Source organism: Rana temporaria, chromosome 5 (assembly GCF_905171775.1).
Source record: "Rana temporaria chromosome 5, aRanTem1.1, whole genome shotgun sequence".
In the NCBI taxonomy this organism is placed as follows: Eukaryota; Metazoa; Chordata; class Amphibia; order Anura; family Ranidae; genus Rana; species Rana temporaria.
This window is the reverse complement of record NC_053493.1, coordinates 51,307,899-51,330,869: the sequence shown is the minus strand read 5'-3', so window position 1 is coordinate 51,330,869 and position 22,971 is coordinate 51,307,899. Positions and strand designations below refer to the sequence as shown.

The window sequence follows — 22,971 nt, the reverse complement described above, 5'->3', positions numbered from 1 at the left end:
TTCTGGCGAGGACAGACTATCAGGTGACTGCAGCAGTGCCCCCTAGCTTTAGTTACCGATAGAGCAGGAGCTTTTCCATTTCACTAATTTACTGTCATACTGTTGAATGCAATTATGTGTACTGTTTTTGCATTCTTTTGTCTCTTTTACATCTAGCAATTGGAGAAGACTACACTTTGCTTTTTGTATTTTTTATATGGTTGCAGTGATGGAACTACCAGGGTCGCAAAGGTTGTGGTTGTGAACAGGCCCTGGTGTTCCGCCACTGTAGGCGGCCCAAGAACCCGAACTGTGGCTCCCAAGCAAGGGGTTTTTGGCTGCATTGGTTTGAGCTGAGAGTGTCTCTCTGATGCATCCCAGCGCCAGCACAGACAGTCCTCTCCCCCTCGCACGAATGGGAGAGGAGAGAGAGAGAGCAGGATCCGACCCTCCTCTTCCTGCCTCTCTCCTCCTGTGTCTACGGGAAGTTTGAAGCCCAGAAGCCAGATGATGCATGGTGGAAATGAAAGGTGCCTACAGGCAATGCCTAAGCCTCTATCCTCAGGTCAGTGACTTCACTATCCACTCTGACTGAAGTCACCCCTCCTTCTCTCTCCTTTTTTTTGCATGAGTACACTAATGTTTGGGGGGACTCATATGTAAGGGGTGCTTTGTAGACTCTGATGTAAGGTGGGCATAGGTGAGCAGAGACCCCCTTACATCAGAGTTCCCTTTTACACCAAGGGGACATCGCCCCTTACAATATAAGTGGAAATTCTGAGGACTCAGATGTAAGGGGGAACTCAGTGGACTCTGATGTAAGCGGGTTTCTGGGAACTTTAATCAAAGAAAAGGTCGTAACCCTACCCAAGACGGCATAAAGGAAGCCCGTTGCATAACAATTGAATAAATCCTGTTTGCGAGACCGTAATTAAGGGCCCTTATGATGGGAGTAAAGGGCCCTGGGCACAGAGGGAAGGGGGGTAAGAGCAATGCTGTATCTTGGCCTAGGCCAACAAGGTCCAGGCCTAGGGCAGCACTTTGCAGGGGGGCAGCACAGAAAGTGTCCCCGCCCGCTTGCGCTACACTGTTAGGCAAATTAGTTAAGCGCCCCCATAAATCGGCCGCACTGCTTCCAGTATGTTGGCATTCTGCAACTGTGGGGGAGGGGGGTGTTGCGTCTAATTTTTTACCATCCCTGTCCCATTGCAGATATTTCCCTTCAATTCTTGCCCCATAGTCAAACAGGAAGTAAGAGGAAATCTATGCAAATTAAGAGAATCCATTCCCCCCCCCTGGCCATCGGAACTAGTGTCCCCACTTGAAAATTTCAGGGCGGGTCTTAAACAGCAAGGGGTGTGGCCTTGACAGGAAGGGGTGGGTCATATTTAAATTAGGGGGTGCATGAGTTAAGTCAGGCCTAGGGCAGCACAAAACCTAAATACGCCACTGGGCAAGAGGGCCCTTCATGGTTTCTTGCACAATGGTTCTAGTTATGCATTGTAAAGCTGTATATAAATTGGGAAAAAAATTAACTTTGTTCTCCTAATAGGAATTACCTTATTTAATAAAAAGCTATACCTGCTGATCTGGGATAAAAGGTGATGTAGAGGTCAAACACAATTTTTGAAAGGACCTACTTATGGGCTCACACAACTTAAATATACTAAAATGCTCTATTTGAAGTTAACTAAACAATCAAAGGCTGAATTATGGTTAGTTGCTACACAATTAAATTACTGTATACCAATATGTTACTAACAAGTAATAAACAAGCATTAAATACTACATATATAAAAGTAATAACTTACATGAAATGGATCCAGGATTTTCACAGCAGCCTTGCTCCCATTTTTCTTATTCAACACTTTAAACACTTTACCAAATGTTCCCTTTCCAATAGTTTCTACAATTTCCCAAGTGTCAGATGGGTCAGGAAATCCATCAAATGCAAATGACTTTCCGCGTAATGAAAACATTTTTGGCGCATCACCCTGAAAAATAAAACATGCTGTAAACTCACACAGGATGACCAAGGTTCTCCTGTCATCAGTTCAAGTGGTGTCCGTGATTTATGACTCATGTACAGAATAAAGTGGAGCTATGTTAACTTCAATCAGGTGCAAAGCAAAATTCATTTTTTTCCGTTTCAATCAAATTTTATTCAAAGGTTTGTAAACATACAGTGGGGCAAAAAAGTATTTAGTCTGCCAACAATTGTGCAAGTTTTCCCATTTAAAAAGATGAGAGAGGCCTGTAATTGTCATCATAGGTATACCTCAACTATGAGAGACAAAATGTGCAAACAAATCCAGACAATCACATTGTCTGATTTGGAAAGAATTTATTTGCAAATTATGGTGGAAAATAAGTATTTGGTCAATATCAAAAGTTCATCTCAATACTTTGTTATATATCCTTTGTTGGCAATAACAGAGGTCAAACGTTTTCTGTAAGTCTTCACAAGGTTGTCACACACTGTTGCTGGTATGTTGGCCCATTAGTCCATGCAGATCTCCTCTAGAGCAGTGATGTTTTGGGGCTGTCACTGGGCAACATGGACTTTCAAAACCCTACAAAGGTTTTCTATGGGGTTGAGATCTGGAGACTGGCTAAGCCACCCCAGGACCTTGAAATGCTTCTTTCCAAGCCACTCCTTTGTTGCCCGGCTGGTGTGTTTGGGATCATTGTCATGCTGAAAGACACAGCCACGTTTTATCTTCAATGCCCTTGCTGATGGGAGGAGGTTTGCACTCAAAATTTCACAATACATGGTCCCATTCATTCTTTCATGTACACGGATCAGGCGCCCTGTTCCCTTGGCAGAGAAGCAGCTCCAAAGCAAGATGTTGCCACCCCCATGCTTCACAGTAGGTATGGTGTTCTTTGGTTGCAAATCAGCATTCTCTCTCCTCCAAACACGACGAGTTGTGTTTCTACCAAACAGTTCTACTTTGGTTTCATCTGACCATATGACATTCTCCCAATTCTCTTCTGGATCATACAAATGCTCTCTAGCAAACCTCAGACGGGCCTGGACATGTACTGGCTTAAGCAGGGGGACACATCTGGAACTGCAGGATCTGAGTCCCTGGCGGCGTAGTGTGTTACTGATGGTAGCCTTTGTTACATTGGTCCCAGCTCTCTGCAGGTCATTCACTAGGTCCCCCCGTGTGGTTCTGGGACTTTTGCTCACCGTTCTTGTGACTAGGGTTGTCCAGATACCGATACCAGTATCGGTATCGGGACCGATACCGAGTATTTGCGGGAGTACTCGTACTCGCGCAAATACCCCCGATACCTAAATAGAATACTTTCCCCCCCCTTTTCCCCCCCCCCGCCGCTGCCGCCGCATCGCGCCGCCGCATCGAGGGACATTGCTGCATATGTGAGGGACATGGCTAGAGGGACATTGCTGCATATGTGAGGGACATGGCTGCATATGTGAGGGACATGGCTGCATATGTGAGGGACATGGCTGCATATGTGAGGGACATGGCTAGAGGGACATTGCTGCATATGTGAGGGACATGGCTAGAGGGACATTGCTGCATATGTGAGGGACATGGCTAGAGGGACATTGCTGCATATGTGAGGGACATGGCTAGAGGGACATGGCTGCATATGTGAGGGACATGGCTAGAGGGACATGGCTGCATATGTGAGGGACATGGCTGCATATGTGAGGGACATGGCTAGAGGGACATGGCTGCATATGTGAGGGACATGGCTAGAGGGACATGGCTGCATATGTGAGGGACATGGCTAGAGGGACATGGCTGCATATGTGGGGGACATGGCTAGAGGGACATGGCTGCATATGGGGGGGACATGGCTGCATATGGGGGGGACATGGCTGCATTTGGGGACACATTTAAAAAAAGTATCGGTATTCGCTATCGGCGACTACTTGAAAAAAAGTATCGGTACTTGTACTCGGTCCTAAAAAAGTGGTATCGGGACAACCCTAATTTTGACCCCACAGTGTGAGATCTTGCGTGGAGCACAAGATGGAAGGAGATTATTAGTGGTCTTGTATGTCTTTAATTTTCTAATTATTGCTCCCACAGTTGATTTCTTCACACCAAGCTGCTTGCCTATTGCAGATTCAGTCTTCCCAGCCTGGTGCAAGTCTACAATTTTGTTTCTGGTGTCCTTCTACAGCTCCTTGGTCTTCACCATAGTGGAGTTTGGAGTGTGACTGTTTGAGGTTGTGGACAGGTGTCATTTATACTGATAACAAGTTCAAACAGGTGCCATTAATACAGGTAATGAGTGGAGGACAGAGGAGCCTCTTAAAGAAGAAGATACAGGTCTGTAAGAGCCAGATATCTTGCTTGTTTGTAGAGGAGACCAAATACTTAGGGCCAGATTCTCGTAGAATCCGCGGCGGCGTAGCGTAAGCCATTTACACTACACCGCCGCAAATTACTGGAGCAAGTGCTGTATTCTCCAAGCACTTGCTCCGTAATTTGCGGCGGCGTAGTGTAAATGGCACGCCGTAAGGCCGCGTAATTCAAAGGGGGCGGCTTGTATTTAAATTAAGCGCGCGCCCGTGCCGATTGAACTGCGCATGCGCCGGGCGTAAAAATAGCCCAGTGCGCATGCTCCAGCTCACGACGGAAAACGTCAATGGCGCTGACGTGAGCGTCATTGACGTAAAGTCCTATTCGCGAACGAGTTAGGAAAACTACGTAAACGATGGAAAAAGACGACGCTGACCCGACGCCATACTTAACATGGCATACGACGGACCTTCGTAAACTTACCCCTCATATAGCAGGGGCAAGTTTACGCTTACGGAAACATCGTAAATTCACTGCGTCGACCGCGCGTACGTTCGGGAATCTCACGTAAATAGCTAATTTGCATAGACGATGGGGAAAATGACGAGGCGTCACATAGCAGCGGGAAAAAAAATTGCATTTAAGATCTGACAGCGTAAGAGCCTTACGCCTGTCAGATCTAATGGATATCTATGCGTAACTGATTCTAAGAATCAGTCGCATAGATGCGACGGCCCAGATTAGGACTTACGACGGCGCAAATGGCGTTGCGCCGTCGTAAGCCCTTTGAGAATCTGGGCCTTATTTTCCACCATAATTTGCAAATAAATTCTTTCCAAATCAGACAATGTGATTGTCTGGATTTGTTTCCACATTTTGTGTCTCATAGTTGAGGTATACCTATGATGACAATTACAGCCCTCTCTCATCTTTTTAAGTGGAAGAACTTGCACAATTGGTGGCTAACTAAATACTTTTTTGCCCCACTGTACATAACAAGCAACACAATTTCAGTCAAGTAGTGTATTTACACAAAATCAAGGTACAATAAAACGGTGGTCTAGAAATAGAAGTGCTATATCTATATTTTATATTCACATGAAGAATAAAAAAAGTAAGAAAAGGGATAGGGGGGAATCGGGGAAGGTGTAGTAGTTAGGAGGTGGTAGAGAGAAGTCTGTCAGGGGTGGACTTTAGTAACCCTTTAACCACACAGAGTGGTCTAGCTATCTAACTTGATGGAGCCATCAGAAGATGAAGAGTAAATGTTTAAGAATTGCAGACATCTTTTCATTTAAAGTGGATGTAAACCCAAAAATGTTTTTTTTGTTTTTGATGTCACAATGTAGAGTATGAGATTCCCTATCATCTGTGCCCAGTCTTGCCACACAGAGTTAATCCAGCGCTGAGCAATCCTCTTTTAATGTTCAGTGAAAATTAACAGAATTCCAGATAAAAACTTGCCAAATTATAAAGTCCGTTTCTCTGTTCTTGCTTTGTGTTACAGGTTATTTACATATCTAGAGCTTGGACATGTTTATCATATGTTATGTTATGTTTATCATAATATGAGGTGATCCAAAGTTCATTGTATATTACCAGGATATGTAAATAACCTGTAACACAAAGCAAGAACAGAGAAACGGACTTTATAATTTGGCAAGTTTTTATCTGGAATTCTGTTAATTTTCACTGAACATTAAAAGAGGATTGCTCAGCGATGGGATTAACTCTGTGTGGCAAGACTGGGCACAGATGATAGGGAATCTTATACTCTACATTGTGACATCAAAAACAAAAAAACTATTTTTTGGTTTACATCCACTTTAAGAGATACCATTCCTTGTTATTCTTCAATTGTATTATCAACGGGATTGAAGACCACCAGGCTTTGGCTAAAACTTCCTTTACAGCTGTGAAAAGGACGGTTAGAAGGCGACACTGGGTATTTGTACAGCGTTTAGACTTAAATATTGTACAGTTCAATCCAAAAGCTCCCAATGCAGGGGCAGGTGTAGGGGTGCAGGTGTAGGGGTGCCCCATGTTGATGGGGACAAGGTGGTCTGCGGACGCGGGGCCTATCGAAATCTGGAGGCCCCCTTTAACAATTGTTTTGCTGATGCTTGTAGTTCCACAGAATGTAACATCTTTAACCGGTTCCTGACCGGCTTATGCAGATATACTGCGGCAGAATGTCTTTCCTTGGTGAAATCCCATACATATACGGCTTTGCCCAGCAGACCCACCAGAGGATGCGCAAGCCCGATGCGTGTGGCCAGCGGGCATGATCGCCGCTGGCCACGTGCGATCGTGGGCACGAGCGGGAGCATGGGGGTTTGTGTGAGTAAACACAAATTCCCGTACTGTGTGAGGAGAGGACAGATTGTATCTTTCTACAAAGTAGAAAACACGATCTGTCATCTCCTATAGTGAGTCCCCTTCCACCCACAGTTAGAACCAGGGCTGTGGAGTCGGTAGATAAATGTTCCGACTCCGACTCCGACTCCTCAGTTTTATGTACTTCCGACTCCGACTCCGACTCCTCGACTCCGACTCCTCTGTATTAATATGCGAATGTATTTTATACATTCCTTGAGGGAAAGAAACGCAACCTACCACCAGTGTCATCTTAAGAGCATTATAGGCCCCCGGGCAATACAGTGCACTGGGGCCCTGTCTACACAATCACGCACGAAAATTTACTGACACAAATCATAAAATTTACTGGCAGAACCACATTTTTTACTGCCACTGCAAAAAAAGTACCTAAAATTACAGTTTTCAGTGCCCAACAATGCAAATCTCAGTATTTAAACTATAAACATATAGCTAGTGCTATTAGAAATGTGTTTAAGTTAAACAAAAGTAAAAAAAAAAAAATGTCTTCATTGACATGAAGGTCAGGTTACTATAACCCAGCCAGCACAGAGTTTCCTCTTACATCAGAGTCTGCAGGATTCCCCCTTACAGTGAAAGGGAACTCTTATGTAAAGGGGAACGCTGCAGATCATGATCTAAGGGGGAACTCTGATGTGGAGGGGGGCTCTGGTGACCAGAGACAACCTTATATCAGAGTCCACTGCTTTCTCTTTCCCACTTACATCAGGGTCCGCAGACTGAGTTCCCCCTTGCATTGTAAGGGGGAATCCTGCAGACTCTGATGTGGGGGGTACTCTGGTGACCAGAGACCACCTTCCTTAGATTAAATACACGAAGGTAAGGGGGGTCACTAATATAGGAGGGGGAACCTTTATATCAGTGCCCCCTTACATTTTTGCATTCACTCCCCCCTTACATCAGCAACCCCCCGCACTCGTGGAGGACCGGATCTTCTCTGTGATTTCCACGAACTGGGCATGGGCAGTTCTAACCCGTCACTCTCCATAATTTTTTACTGGGGTTGCTGGGCAGCCGGTGGGGCCCCCCAGGCAAGCGGGGCCCCTGGGCAACTGCCCAGCGTGCCCAATGGAAAAGATGGCCCTGCCTACCACAGGACTACTGGCTGGGAAGCCAACAGTCTACTGTATTGCACAGTTTAAGCAAAAGACAAACACAGTGAAAACAAAGTTTTATAAAAAAATAATTATTAATCAATCAAGTGGCTGGATAGTAGCAGCAGGCATAAACATCAGGAACAGGATCTTTACCAGTTCAAAAATACAAACCACATTATTTGGTTGTTTTAGAACAAAAACAAAGCTTATCTATAATGAACCAAAAACAAAATCTGTAAAACCTAGAAATGGTTTATATTAATCTTGAAATGTAGTTATAGGCTTAGCAAATGCAAATCCATTCAATGTAGAGTTCTAAGGAAGAGAATTGCCTCTGCCAGATCCTCTTTCATAGAGGCTCTAAAGTCAGACTTTATTATTTTTAGGGCTGAAAATAATCTTGCGACACTGACTTGGGTGGGTGGCATTGCAGTAACTATTCTGGCCACATCACTAACGATCTCTGGATAAACAAGGATGGCTTCTTCAACAGTAAGTTTTGATGAGCGATCATACTTTTCAACTTCTTTTAGTGCTTTATAAAACTCCTGTTGGAATTTTTTTTTTAATTCCAATCTAAATTTAGTAGGAGTCGGAGTCGGTGCATTGTTTGCCGACTCCGACTCCGACTCCAGGTACCCAAAATTTCCCCCGACTCCTCGACTCCGACTCCGACTCCACAGCCCTGGTTAGAACACACAATAGGGAACACAGTTAACCCCTTGATCGCCCCCTAGTGTTAACCCTTTCCCTGCCAGTGACATTTACATAGTAATCAGTGCATATTTGTAAATGTCAATGGTCCCAAAAATGTGTCAAAGGTGTCCAACAGCGCAATACCGCAAAAAATCGCAGAACTAGTAATAAAATGCCATAAATCTTTCCCATAGTTTGTAGACGCTATAACTTTTGAGCAGAATGCATGTGCTTCCATTGTGGAGTCTCTCATAAGCTAGAGATAGTACCACAGATACCAGGGGGACGTGACGAGGTTCTGTGGCTTACGCATGTATTTGCAAATGTGTGCAGACTAAACCCCTGTTTTAACGCATACTATTAAATAGGTTGATTCGGTTGCCAGCGGGCTGGTCAGTGAGTAAAGCGTGGATCTTTCCTTGGATTTATCCTTGGTCTTGTTTATATGCTATAACTTTTGCGCAAACCAATCAATATGCGCTTATTGCATTTTTTTTCCAAAAATATGCAGAAGAACACATATCGGCTTAGGCTCCATGCACACTGAAGCTGATAAACTGCAGTTTATTGGCATTTGGGCTTTTTTTTAAAAAGCCCATAAACTGAACTCTATGTTAGACTATGGGGGTTATTTACGAAAGGCAAATCCGCTTTGCACTATAAGTGCACTGCAAGTGCACTTGGAGGTGTAATCGCTGTAGATCTGAGGGGGACATGCAAGGAAAATAAGAAACAGCAATTTAGCTTGCACGTGATAGGATGATAAAATCAGCAGAGCTTCCCCTCAAATCTACAGCGATCTACGATTGCACTTTCAAGTGTACTTGCAGTGCACTTGTAGTGCAAAGTGGATTTGCCTTTTGTAAATAACCCCCTATGTGCCCATGCACACATGGGCGTTTTTTAGTGTTAATGAGCTTTGGAGTTTATTGGCTTTTTTCTAAACACCCAAAATTTCCGTTCAAAGTGCTGTTTTTGGGCGAAAAAAATGCTAAAAAAACATTTAAAAATGCTCAAAAACGCTGGTGCCAAAGTTTTTTTGCATTTTTGTATCTATTGAAAAAAAAAGCTAAAAACGCTACACTGAAAAACGCTAATAAACGCTATTGCAAAAACGCTAAAAAAAACGTTGAAAGGCTCCCTGCAAAGCTACTGGTGTTTTTTTATAGCTGGTTTTTTAGCTTCAGTGTGCATGGAGCCCTAAAACTGAGGAAAACGTTTTTTTTTTTTTTTTAATTGGGATATTTACTATAGAAAAAAGTAAAAGATATAGGGGTTATTTACGAAAGGCAAATCCACTTTGCACTGCAAACTACAAGTGCACTTGGAAGTGCAGTAGCTGGAGATCCGAGGGGGACATGCAAGGAAAATAAAAAACAACATTTTAGCTTGCACATGATTGGATGATAAAATCAGCAGAGCTTCCCCTCATTTCAAATCTACCCCTCAGATTTACAGCGACTGCACTTCTAAGTGCACTTGCCCCAAGTGGATTTGCATTAAGTAAATAACCCCCATTGTGTTTTTTTCAAAATTGTCACTTTTTTTGTTTATAGTGCAAATAATAAAAACGGCAGAGGTGATCAAATACTAACAAAAGAAAGCTCTATTTGTGGGGAAAAAAGGACGTTGTTTGGGTACAACATTGTACGACCGTGCAATTGTCAGTTAGTGCCGTATCGCAAAATATGGCCCGGTCATTGAGCAGCCAATTCTTCCGGGGCTGAAGTGGTTAAGGCAGTGATCACGGTGAATCCAGTTACAGTTTTAAAGCGGATCTCCACTCTAAAGTGGAGTCCCGCTGATCGGAACCCTCCCCCCCTCCGGTGTCACATTTGACACCTTTCAGGGGGGAGGGGGGTGCAGATACCTGTCTACAGACAGGTATCTGCACCCACTTCCGGCCCTACGATACGGGCAAAGGACGGGTTTTTTCCTTCCTTCCCGTCCGTCCCCCGTTGTATGCTGGGAACACTCGGCTCCCAGCACACAGCGGGAGCCAATCGGCGGGCGCAGCGCGACTCGCGCATGCGCCGTAGGGAACCGGGCAGTGAAGCCAGAGCGCTTCACTTCCTGGTTCCCTCACCGAGGATGGAGGGGGGAGCAGCAGGGTGACGAGCGATCGGCTCGTCATCTGCTGCGATCGGCGCTGGACTCCAGGACAGGTAAGTGTCCTTATATTAAAAGTCAGCAGCTGCAGTATTTGTAGCTGCTGGCTTTTAATATATTTTTCCCGTGGCACATCCGCTTTAAGGTTACACAGGAAGATTGTCTGTTGGTTATACACAGCCTATTGGATCAGTTACTTTGCCCTACCATTCAATATTTCAATATTTCAAAATATTCAAAAGTTAGCTGAAGATTAACTGGATTTCCACACAGAAACACAGGACTACTTTCACCTCCCTCCACACTTCAGGGATTTGTTTCACTGAAGCTCATAGAGCTGCAGTTCACCAAGAACTCTCTGTGAGGCCTCGTACACACGACCGAGAAACTCGACGGGCGAAACACATTGTTTTGCTCGTCGAGTTCCTTGTGAAGCCGTCGAGAAACTCGACAAGCCAAGTTTCTCCAATCTCCATTCCCGTCAAGGAAATAGAGAACATGCTCTCTTTTTGGCTCTTCGAGGTTCTCGACAGTTTCCTAGACGAAAATGTACACACGACCAGTTTCTTCTGCAAAAAAATATCTCCCAGCAGAGAGATTTTTGCAGAGAAACTCGGTCGTGTGTACGAGGCCTAAGAGAAGGTTGCATTGTAATACAGTTTCTGATTGCTAAAAGTTGTACTTGTTTATCTACTGTTCTTATTTATGTGTGGAGGAGCAGTAGAGAGGGGTCTGACACTTATAAGAGCAATTCCTCTGCTCTCCTCTAGTCTGGTCACATAGGCATTGAATGTGCTTAGCTGAGCACAGAAATGATAGTTCTTACGGTTAAATGTCCAATATTTGGTATGTAATTGCCGTTTGATTATTGATTATGTTCCTATAAGGGATACTATAAAATACTGTAAAAGTTTGGTTGCTTGCCCTTAAATGCTTTTATCTTATCAGTAAACATACCTTCTGGTTTACCACAGTTGTGTTTTTTTCTACTGCTGTGTTTTGCACTAATACTGCATATTAGGTGTGCCAGAGGGGTTGAGAGGCAGAGTATGGAACCAAATATACTTAAGCGGCTCCTCCTGGGTTATCGCTTCATTAAGTTTGAACCAAAAATACATTTTTACATCTACAGAAAAAAATGTGTATTTAAATGTAATTAATGGATAACAATCATTCCAGCCGATTTAAGATAATACTAGTAATCACTTCTACACTACTTGTTACTCCGTATCACAGTTTGCTGAATAAAATTTGAATACATAATTATTTGATAATTAATCATTAGCATGTCACGGGAGCCATAATGACTGCAGATTATTAAAATGAATTTGCTGTGTTAAAATATAACATTTTCGGAGTTTGATCCCGTAAGGCTTGTTTTTTTGCCTTTAATAATAAACTGCTGTGATATATGTAGGTGGAATATAAAATCTCTGCATTGCTTTTGTGCCCTTGTCAAAGTCTTCTTAATCTGGATCTGCATCTGGTAAGCGCTATATAGCCACTGGAAACACCAGTACACCCAACCAAATACAAATTTTACATGATGGGAAAACAAATAATATTAATTAACAAGGGTGTAAAAGTTTCCATTCCTACACAGGAAAAATGACTTTGGCCTCTCATGTAAACTTAGTATGGATTCTGCTATATGTCATCTGTCATCTGAGGCAGAAGAAGGCTGAATAGTGATAACAGCATCTTTTATACAATCTGATTTACATAGACCGTAAAGGCGTTTAGGAAACAAGATACTTGATTGTGCATCTAGCCAACATGTTTCACATAGTTGTGCTTCATCAGGGCCTTGCACTCATCTTTTAGTTTCCTCTGGTCTAGTCTGAGAGAGTTGGATGTATCGTACACCGATTAGCACATGCGCTTAATGCCCGTAGGACAACCACTGTGACTGTGTGTAATAATTCCCAAACGAGGGAAGAGGAGGCAAGTAAGTATTGTCCTGCGGCAGCGTGTTGGTCTGCATCCAAGCTGATAGCACAAGGTAGCGTGTGTCGAAATATGTCTCTAGTCTATTACTGCTTCTTTAACCACTTAACCCCGGACCATATTGCTGCCCAAAGACCAGAGCACTTTTTGCGATTTGGCACTGCGTCGCTTTAACTGACAATTGCGCGGTCGTGCGACATGGCTCCCAAACAAAATTGGCGTCCTTTTTTTCCCACAAATAGAGCTTTCTTTTGGTGGTATTTGATCACCTCTGCGGTTTTTAGTTTTTGCACTATAAACAAAAATACAGCGACAATTTTGAAAAAAAATAATATTTTTTACTTTTTGCTGTAATAAATATCCCCCAAAAATATATAAAAAAAAATTGTTTTCCTCAGTTTAGGCCGATACGTATTCTTCTACATATTTTTTTGTAAGAAAAAAAACGCAATAAGCGTTTATTGATTGGTTTGCGCAAAAGTTATAGCGTTTACAAAATAGGGGGTATTTTTAGGGCCTAGTGGCCTGCGAGAGAGCCGACGTAGAGCTACGGGCTCTTGCGCAGGGGAGCCGACCTGCCGCCGTAAAACGACGGTGGCAGGTCGGCAAGCAGTTAAGCATGTTCCCTGTCTCTCACATTCTTCTGTATCATGTTCCGCAGCCTCTGACCATCTTCTTGTATCATTTCTACAGTCTCTGACCATTTCTTGTATCATGCCCCTGTCTCTGACCATCTCCTGTATCAAATCTATAGTCTCTGTCCATCTCTGGTATCATGTCCACAGTCCCTGACTATCTCTTGCCTCACATCCATACTCTCTGACCATCTCTTGCAACATATCCATAGTCTCTGACCAACTTCTGTATCAAGTCCGTAGTCTCTGACCATCTCTTGTAAAATGTCTACAGTCTCTGACCAACTACCTGCATCATATCTGTCATCTATGAACATCTCTTGTGGCATGCCCACAATTTCTGACCATCTCTTGTATCATGTTTGCAGTCTCTGACCATCTCTTGTATCATGTCTGCAGTCTCTGACCATCTTTTGTATCATGCCCACAGTCTCTGACCCTCTCTTGTGTCAGGGACTTGCTGTAGTGAGACAGAGGTGCGTGTGTGCGTGCATGCGCACATAGGTTCCAGTCCCACAAGCTGGGCAGCAGCGTGTGTGTGCGTGCATGCACGGGGGGAACGTGCCAGATGCGTGTGTGCGTGCTAGATTCTGCTTGGTGCCAATGGGTCTTTAAAAGAGCAGCAGCTGCACTTGTGCAGTGCTGTTTGATCTGAAGCTTACGGAATCCTGAAACCTGTGCTTGCTATCTGATTACCTGTATTGACCCGGCTCTGCTGACTTACCTGATATCTTCAATCATGACCTTGGCTTGCCTTGACTCTGCTGAAGATTTCTGCTTGATATCCTATTGCCAACCACTGTCTGTTCATCTGACCCTACTCCAGCCTGATACCTTGCTCTGTCTGATTACTTGTATTTGACCCGGCTTGTCTCACCCTTCTTCGGCCTGCTGCTGTGCTGATCCTGCACCATCCAGTTTCCCGAATCACTGACCTGCATCTGCCTCTGCTGTCATCCGCATCCTGTTCCTTCCTGGTGGTTCATCATCCGTCCATCTGTGCCAGCTACCACAGATCTCACAGGCACTCCTACCTCACTGCTCTCTCGAGGCCACTGTGCCAACTCCAGTGGCTCCAGAGCCAGGGCTGTAGAAGAGATCTCCTCCTACAAGTCAGGTTCTACTACAAGTTACGTAACATCTTGTATTATGTCCGCAGTCTCTAACCATCTCTTGTGTCGTGTCCAAAGTCTCTGACCACATTATATTGTTATATCATGTTGTGTGTCTGCTGTCCCTGAGACTGAATATTCAGTCTGTTACTAAACCCACAACAGTACAATCTGTCTGTATATGCAGTAAAGCATGCTTGTTATACTCACTGTGGAACCTAAGCAGTAAATTCTGTGCATTGTGTAAAAAGTCTGTGTGATCCTGTCTTCTCTGATCCTCCCCTTCTTTTACTGTCCCCAATCCATCTGCTGATATCACCGAGACCTAGGATGCACTCTGCACATGCTCAGTTTTGTGTGTATTGTTAGAGAACTGTTTGCAATTTTTTTTGGAAGAGTGCATGTGATTAGCACAGGGCCAATCAGCACTTTCCAGACAGAAGGTCAGGGGTCCTGCAGCCTCATAGGACAGTTAGGGGAGAATGAAAACTCATCCTACAAGCCAGACACTGATGGAAGTCACAAGACTGCTACAGTGAGGGAAAAAACTATTTGATCCCCTGCTGATTTTGCATGTTTGCCCACTGACACAGAAATGATCAGTTTATCATTTTATTGGTAGGTTTATTTTAACAGTGAGAGACAGAATAACAACTAAAATATCCAGAAAAATGCATTTCAATTATTTTTTTTATTGATTTGCAATTTAATGAGTGAAATAAGTATTTGATCCCCTATCAATCACAAGATTTCTGGCTCCCAGGTGTCTTCTATACATGTAACAAGCTGAGATTAGGAGCACTCTCTTAAAGGGACCCCCGCTAGCAGCTGATGAAGGGGTTAAAACTGCCCATATTGCGGCACTTCCGAAACGCTTTTCAGGCGCTTCAGATACGCTACCCATTCAATTAAATGTCCCGCAAGCTCACTGCCCCAGTGTGAAACAATTCGGGCTTTCATATTCAGGCAGCATTGGAGGCAGTTTTCTGGCGCTTTACAGGTGCTATTTCTAGCGCTAAAATGCCTGAAAACTGCCTCAGTGTGAAAGGGGTATTAAAGCGGAGGTTCACACAAAAAGCGAACATCTGCTTTTCGGAACCCTGTATAATACAGGTATTTGCACCCACATTTCTGGGCATAGATATCCGCAGAATCTGCGTATAATCTATGCCACTTCCTGTCGTCCCTCCCAGCTGTCTTCTGGGAGATAGAAAACAGGAGGGACCATTTCGATTGCGCAGCACGACTCGCACATGAGCAGTAGGGAACCGGGAAGTGAAGCCGTAAGGCTTCATTTCCTGATTCCCTTAGCAAAGATGGCGGTGGCAGCATCAGAGGACCAAGGCATGTGTCAGCCTTGGGACAGGTAAGTGTCCATATTTTAAAAAACAGCAGCTGCAGTATTTGTAGCTGCTGGCTTTTAAAAAAAAAAAATTGGTCGACCTCCGCTTTAACCACTTGCCGACCTGCTCATGTACATATACGTCAGCAGAATGGCACGGACAGGCACATCAACGTACCTGTACGTCCTCTGCTTGACGGGGGTCGGGGGTCCGATCGGGACCCCCCCCGGTACATGGCGCGGGTCGGTAATCTTCAGGAGCGATCCGGGATGCGGGGGCGGCAGTTCGTTTTTGTCCGCCCCCTCCGGATCGCTCCCCAGCCAATCAGCTTCCTCCCCCGCCCTCCTCTGCCTGCATTGTAAACACAGGCAGAGGAGGAAGTGATGTCACCGCTCCTCCCGCCGGTATTTTCGTCCGGCGGAGGAGCGGAGACATCACACAGTGAGTACACAAGCACTACACTGACACACAGACACATAGGCTTACGATCCCCCCCCCGGTCACCCCCCGATCGCCCCCACCAGCCCCCCCCTGTCACACCGTCACTAAATTGCAGTGATCATTTACTGATCACTGCATTTAGTTTCAGTGTGACAGGCAGTTAGTGTCAGGCAGTTAGTGTTAGGTCCAGGATAGCCCCCCCCCCCCCAATAAAGGTTTTAACCCCTTGATCACCCCCTAGTTAACCCTTTCACCCCCCTTTTTCCAGCGTCACTAAGCGATCGTTTTTCTGATCGCTGTATTAGTGTCGCTCGTGCCACTAGGTAGCTAGTTTTTTTTTGAGGTTCGCCGCCATGTTTTTATAGCGTTAGAAAATTTATGGGGGTACCTAACGCTATAAAAACATGGCGGCGAACCTCAAAAAAAACTAGCTACCTAGCGGCACGAGCGACACTAATACAGCGATCAGAAAAACGATCGCTTAGTGACGCTGGCAAAAGGGGGGTGAAAGGGTTAACTAGGGGGTGATCAAGGGGTTAAAACCTTTATTGGGGGGGGTAGGGGGCTACACTGGACCTAACACTTTTAACCCCTTGATCACCCCCTAGTTAACCCTTTCACCCCCCTTTTGCCAGCGTCACTAAGCGATCGTTTTTCTGATCGCTGTACTAGTGTCGCTCGTGCCACTAGGTAGCTAGTTTTTTTTTAGGTTCGCCGCCATGTTTTTATAGCGTTAGAAAATTTATGGGGGTACCTAACGCTATAAAAACATGGCGGCGAACCTCAAAAAAAAAACTAGCTACCTAGTGGCACGAGCGACACTAATACAGCGATCAGAAAAACGATCGCTTAGTGACGCTGGCAAAAGGGGGGTGAAAGGGTTAACTAGGGGGTGATCAAGGGGTTAAAACCTTTATTGGGGGGGGGGTAGGGGGCTACACTGGACCTAACACTTTTAACCCCTTGATCACCCCCTAGTTAACCCTTTCACCCCCCTTTTGCCAGCGTCACTAAGCGATCGTTTTTCTGATCGCTGTATTAGTGTCGCTCGTGCCGCTAGGTAGCTAGTTATTTTTTGAGGTTCGCCCGCCAGGTTTTTATAGCGTTAGGTACCCCCATACATTTTCTAATAAAGGTTTTAACCCCTGATTGCCCCTAGAGTTAACCCTTTCACCCCCCTTTTGCCAGCGTCACTAAGCGATCGTTTTTCTGATCGCTGTATTAGTGCCGCTGGTGCCGCTAGGTAGCTAGTTATTTTTTGAGGTTCGCCCGCCATGTTTTTATAGCGTTAGGTACCCCCATACATTTTCTAATAAAGGTTTTAACCCCTGATTGCCCCTAGAGTTAACTCTTTCACCCCCTACTGCCAGCGTCACTAAGCGATCGTTTTTCTGATCGCTGTATTAGTGTCGCTGGTGCCGCTAGGTAGCTAGTTATTTTTTGAGGTTCGCCCGCCAGGTTTTTATAGCGTTAGGTACCCCCATACATTTTCTAATAAAGGTTTTAACCCCTGATTGCCCCTAGAGTTAACCCTTTCACCCCCTATTGCCAGCGTCACTAAGCGATCATTTTTCTGATCGCTGTATTAGTGTCGCTGGTGCCGCTAGGTAGCTAGTTATTTTTTGAGGTTCGCCCGCCAGGTTTTTATAGCGTTAGGTACCCCCATACATTTTCTAATAAAGGTTTTAACCCCTGATTGCCCCTAGAGTTAACCCTTTCACCCCCTATTGCCAGCGTCACTAAGCGATCGTTTTTCTGATCGCTGTATTAGTGTCGCTGGTGCCGCTAGGTAGCTAGTTATTTTTTGAGGTTCGCCCGCCAGGTTTTTATAGCGTTAGGTACCCCCATACATTTTCTAATAAAGGTTTTTAACCCCTGATTGCCCCTAGAGTTAACCCTTTCACCCCCTATTGCCAGCGTCACTAAGCGATCGTTTTTTTCTGATCGCTGTATTAGTGTCGTTGGTGCCGCTAGGTAGCTAGTTATTTTTTGAGGTTTGCCCGCCAGGTTTTTATAGCGTTAGGTACCCCCATACATTTTCTAATAAAGGTTTTAACCCCTGATTGCCCCTAGAGTTAACCCTTTTACCCCCTATTACCAGCGTCACTAAGCAATCATTTTTCTGATCGCTGTATTAGTGCCGCTAGGTAGCTAGTTATTTTTTGAGGTTCGCCCGCTAGGTTTTTATAGCGTTAGGTACCCCCATACATTTTCTAATAAAGGTTTTAACCCCTGATTGCCCCTAGAGTTAACCCTTTCACCCCCCTATTGCCAGCATCACTAAGCGATCATTTTTCTGATCGCTGTATTAGTGTCGCTGGTGCCGCTAGGTAGCTAGTTAGTGCCAGTAACGCTTACACCCACGCGCAAAACATACTCCCCCCATATGTGGAATTACACCCCAAAATACATTCTGCTGCTTCTCCTGAGTACGGGGCTACCACATGTGTGAGACTTTTTGGGAGCCTAGCCGCGTACGGGACCCCAAAAAACAATCACCGCCTTCAGGCTTTCTAAGGGTGTAAATTTTTGATTTCACTCCTCACTACCCATCACAGTTTCGAAGGCCATAAAATGCCAAAATAGCACAAAAAAACCCCAAATGACCCCATTTTGGAAAGTAGACACCCCAAGCTATTTTCTGAGAGGGATGTCGAGTCCATGGAATATTTTATATTTTGACACAAGTTGCGGGAATATGATAAACTGATTTTTTTTTGCACAAAGTTGTCACTAAATGATATATTTCTCACACATGCCATGGTTATATGTGGAATTGCACCCCAAAATACATTCTGCTGCTTCTCCTGAGTACAGGGATACCACATGTGTGGGACTTTTTGGGAGCGTAGCCACGTACGGGGCCCCGAAAACCAATCACCATCTTCAAGATTTCTAAGGGCATACATTTTTGATTTCACTCCTCACTACCTATCATAGTTTTGAAGGCCATAAAATGCCAAGATGGCACACAACCCCCCCAAATGACCCCATTTTGTAAAGAAGACACCCCAAGCTATTTGCTGAGAGGCATGTTAAGTCCATGGAATATTACATTTTTTTGCCCCAAGTGATTGAATATTGACCAAAAAAAAAAAATTACAAAACGTTGTCACTAAATGATATATTTCTCACACATGCCATGGTTATATGTGGAATTGCACCCCAAAATACATTCTGCTGCTTCTCCTGAGTACGGAGATACCACATGTGTGGGACTTTTTGGGAGCTTAGCCGCGTACGGGACCCCGAAAACCAATCACCACCTTCAAGATTTGTGTGAGTGAAATCAAAAATTTATGTCCTTAGAAATCTTGAAGGTGGTGATTGGTTTTCGGTGTCCCGTACGCGGCTAAGCTCCCAAAAAGTCCCACACATGTGGTATCCCCGTACTCAGGAGAAGCAGCAGAATGTATTTTGGGGTGCAATACCACATATAACCATGGCATGTGTGAGAAATATATCATTTAGTGACAACGTTTTGTAATTTATTTTTTATTTATTTTTTTGGTCAATATTCAATCACTTGGGGCAAAAAAAATTAAATATTCCATGGACTCAACATGCCTCTCAGCAAATAGCTTGGGGTGTCTTCTTTCCAAAATGGGGTCATTTGGGGGGGTTGTGTGCCATCTTGGCATTGTATGGCCTTCAAAACTATGATAGGTAGTGAGGAGTGAAATTAAAAATGTATGCCCTTAGAAATCTTGAAGGTGGTGATTGGTTTTCGGGGTCCCGTACGCGGCTAGGCTCCCAAAAAGTCCCACACATGTGGTATCCCTGTACTCAGGAGAAGCAGCAGAATGTATTTTGGGGTGCAATTCCACATATAACCATGGCATGTGTGAGAAATATATCATTTAGTGACAACTTTGTGCAAAAAAAAATCAGTTTGTCATATTCCCGCAACTTGTGTCAAAATATAAAATATTCCATGGACTCGACATGCCTCTCAGCAAACAGCTTGGGGTGTCTACTTTCCAAAATGGGGTCATTTGGGGGGGTTTTGTGCTATTTTGGCATTTTATGGCCTTCGAAACTGTGATAGGTAGTGAGGAGTGAAATCAAAAATTTGCGCCCTTAGAAATGCTGAAGGCGGTGCTTGGTTTTCGGGGTCCCGTACGTGGCTAGGCTCCCAAAAAGTCCCACACATGTGGTATCCCCGTACTCAGAAGAAGCAGCAGAATGTATTTTGGGGTTCAATTCCACATATAACCATGGCATGTGTGAGCAATATATCATTTAGTGACAACTTTTTGTAATTTTTTTTTTATTTTTATTTTTTTGTCATTATTCAATCACTTGGGACAAAAAAAAAAAATATTCAATGGACTCAACATGCCTCTCAGCAGTTTCCCTGGGGTGTCTACTTTCCAAAATGGGGTCATTTGGGGGGGGTTTTGTACTGCCTTGCCATTTTAGCACCTCAAGAAATGAGATAGGCAGTCATAAAATAAAAGTTGTGTAAATTCCAGAAAATGTACCCTAGTTTGTAGACGCTATAATTTTTGCGAAAACCAATAAATATACGCTTATTGCGATTTTTTTTACAAAAGACATGTGGCCGAATACATTTTGGCCTAAATGTTTGACTAAAATTTAGTTTATTCGATATTTTTTACTTTTTGTTATAAGAAAAATCTTTTGTTTTCAAAATTTTCAGTCTTTTTCCGTTTATATCGCAAAAAATAAAAATCGCATAGGCAATCAAATACCATCAAAAGAAAGCTCTATTTGTGGGAAGAAAAGGACGCAAATTTCGTTTCGGTACAACATTGCATGACCGCGCAATTACCAGTTAAAGCAGCGCAGTGACAAATTGTAAAAACACCTTGGGTCTTTAGACAGCGTATTGGTCCGGGGCTTAAGTGGTTAAAGACACCTGTCCACAGATGCAATCAATCAGATTCCAATCTCTCCACCATGGCCAAGACCAAACAGCTGTCCAAGGATGTCAGGGACAAGATTGTAGACCTACACAAAGGAATGGGCTACAAGACCATCAGCAAGCATCTTGGTGAGAGAGTGACAACAGTTGGTGTGATTATTCGCAAATGGAAGAAACATCTGAATGATTCAGAGGAGAACTGGGTGAAAGTGTTGTGGTCAGATGACACCAAATCATGCTCTTTGACATCAACACAACTCGCCGTGTTTGGAGGAGGAGGAATGCTGCCTATGACCCCAAGAACACCACCCCCACCATCAAACATGGAGGTGGAAACATTATGCTTTGGGGGTGTTTTTCTGCTAAGGGGACAGGACAACTTCATTGCATCAAAGGGACGATGGACGGGGCCATGTACCGTCATATCTTAGGTGAAAACCTCCTTCCCTCAGCCAGGACGTTGAAAATGGGTCATGGATGTGTATTCCAGCATGACAAATGACCCAAAACACATGGCAAAGGCAACAAAGGAGTGGCTCAAGAAGGAGCAGAATTAAAGTCCTGGAGTGACCTAGCCAGTCTCCAGACCTTAATCCCATAGAAAATATGTGGAGAGAGCTGAAGGTTTGAGTTACCAATTGTCAGCCCTGGTGGCCAACTACAAGAAATGTCTGGTCTTAGTAACACTTTAATTTTATGAGTGGTCCTTTGGTGATGTCAGGAGCTGCACTTTAGACCCCCAATCTCAGGACAGTTGACCTCCACTTATTTATGGAAACAAAATAGAATTGAGATCAACTGACACAGTAATTGCATTGCCACTGGGGTGCATTTACAGTGTACCTAATATTGTATAAAAGGCACTCTATATATTGTTGTAACCTGGAACCTAGACAGTCTAGATGACAGGGATTTGAACTACAATTAGCATAGTGGATGTTTTCACATCAATGGAGATTGCTGAGCATCTAGGGTTATCAGTCCAGTCCTGTCTGGTAGACTTTCAGTGAGATAAAATGATCAGCAAAGTACATCTATGAAGCCAAACCTGCATTAGTAATTAGCATACAAATCTACACCCATGCAAGTATTTAATTAGAAGCAATACATAGAAACAAGGTGGTTAAAACATTAACACCAAGTGATCAAATTAATAACACAAAGCAAATGTATAGTTAGAAAAATGATGGTGCATGCTTAAAGCGTATGTCCAGGCAAAAAAATGCAGTACATCTCTGAGATACTTACACAATTCCTCATGTTTTAGCTAGGGCTCACCCGTTCGTAAAATGTTCGTGGTTGCGGGAATGTGCCAGTAAAAATAGCCAAGATCAGTTCGGCTTGGAACTGCGCATGGAGATTGGAGGCAGGGGGTGATTGGAGATTAGAGGCAGGGGGTGTTAGTGGCAGGGGGTGATGGTGGCTGTGGTGGGATGGAGGCAGGGGGCAATGGAGGCAGGGGGAAATTGGAGGCAGGGGGAGATTGGAGGCAGGGGGAGATTGGAGGCAGGGGGTGACTGGAGGCAGGGGGTGATGGTGGCTGTGGTGGCACCGCAGAGGGGGATGGAGGCAGGGGGCAATGGAGGCAGGGGGAGATTGGAGGCAGGGGGTGTTAGTGGCACTGCAGAGGGGGATGGTGGCACCGCAGAGGGTGGGGGATGGAGACAGGGGTTGTTGGTGGCACCGCAGAGGGGGATGGAGGCACGGGATGATGGAGGCAGGGGGTGATTGGAGGCAGGGGGCCTGGGGGAGTGTGGAGGCAGAGGGAGATTGTGGCACCGCAGAGGGGGGTGAAGGCAGGGGGTGTTGGTGGCAGAGAGGGATGGGGGCAGGGGGTGATGAGACTAAATAATTTGTCCTTATTATATCGAAAATAATAAAAATATGCTTTTTTATCTTAATATCTACCTTAAATCACATTGCTATTTGCCTAGCGTACTTGTTTGTAGCCTTAATACTGAAATTTGCACCTAAAAATTTAATTTAGTAACTTTTGTGAAATGCCAGTAAAAACATGGCTGCGCCAGTAAATTTCGGGCGT

General features: G+C 44.4%; 1 protein-coding gene across 4 annotated transcripts in view; it reads right to left on the bottom strand.

The window, feature by feature from the left end:
- MYO3A (myosin IIIA) overlaps positions 1-22,971 on the bottom strand; it is a 245,134-nt gene that overhangs the window by 188,191 nt on the left and 33,972 nt on the right. For all 4 annotated transcript variants that reach the window (XM_040352539.1, XM_040352538.1, XM_040352541.1 and 1 more), the window contains exon 2: positions 1,791-1,973. In XM_040352539.1, the coding sequence (XP_040208473.1) occupies positions 1,791-1,958 (168 nt within the window). In that variant the 5' untranslated portion in view covers positions 1,959-1,973. The remainder of the gene's footprint in view (positions 1-1,790; positions 1,974-22,971) is intronic.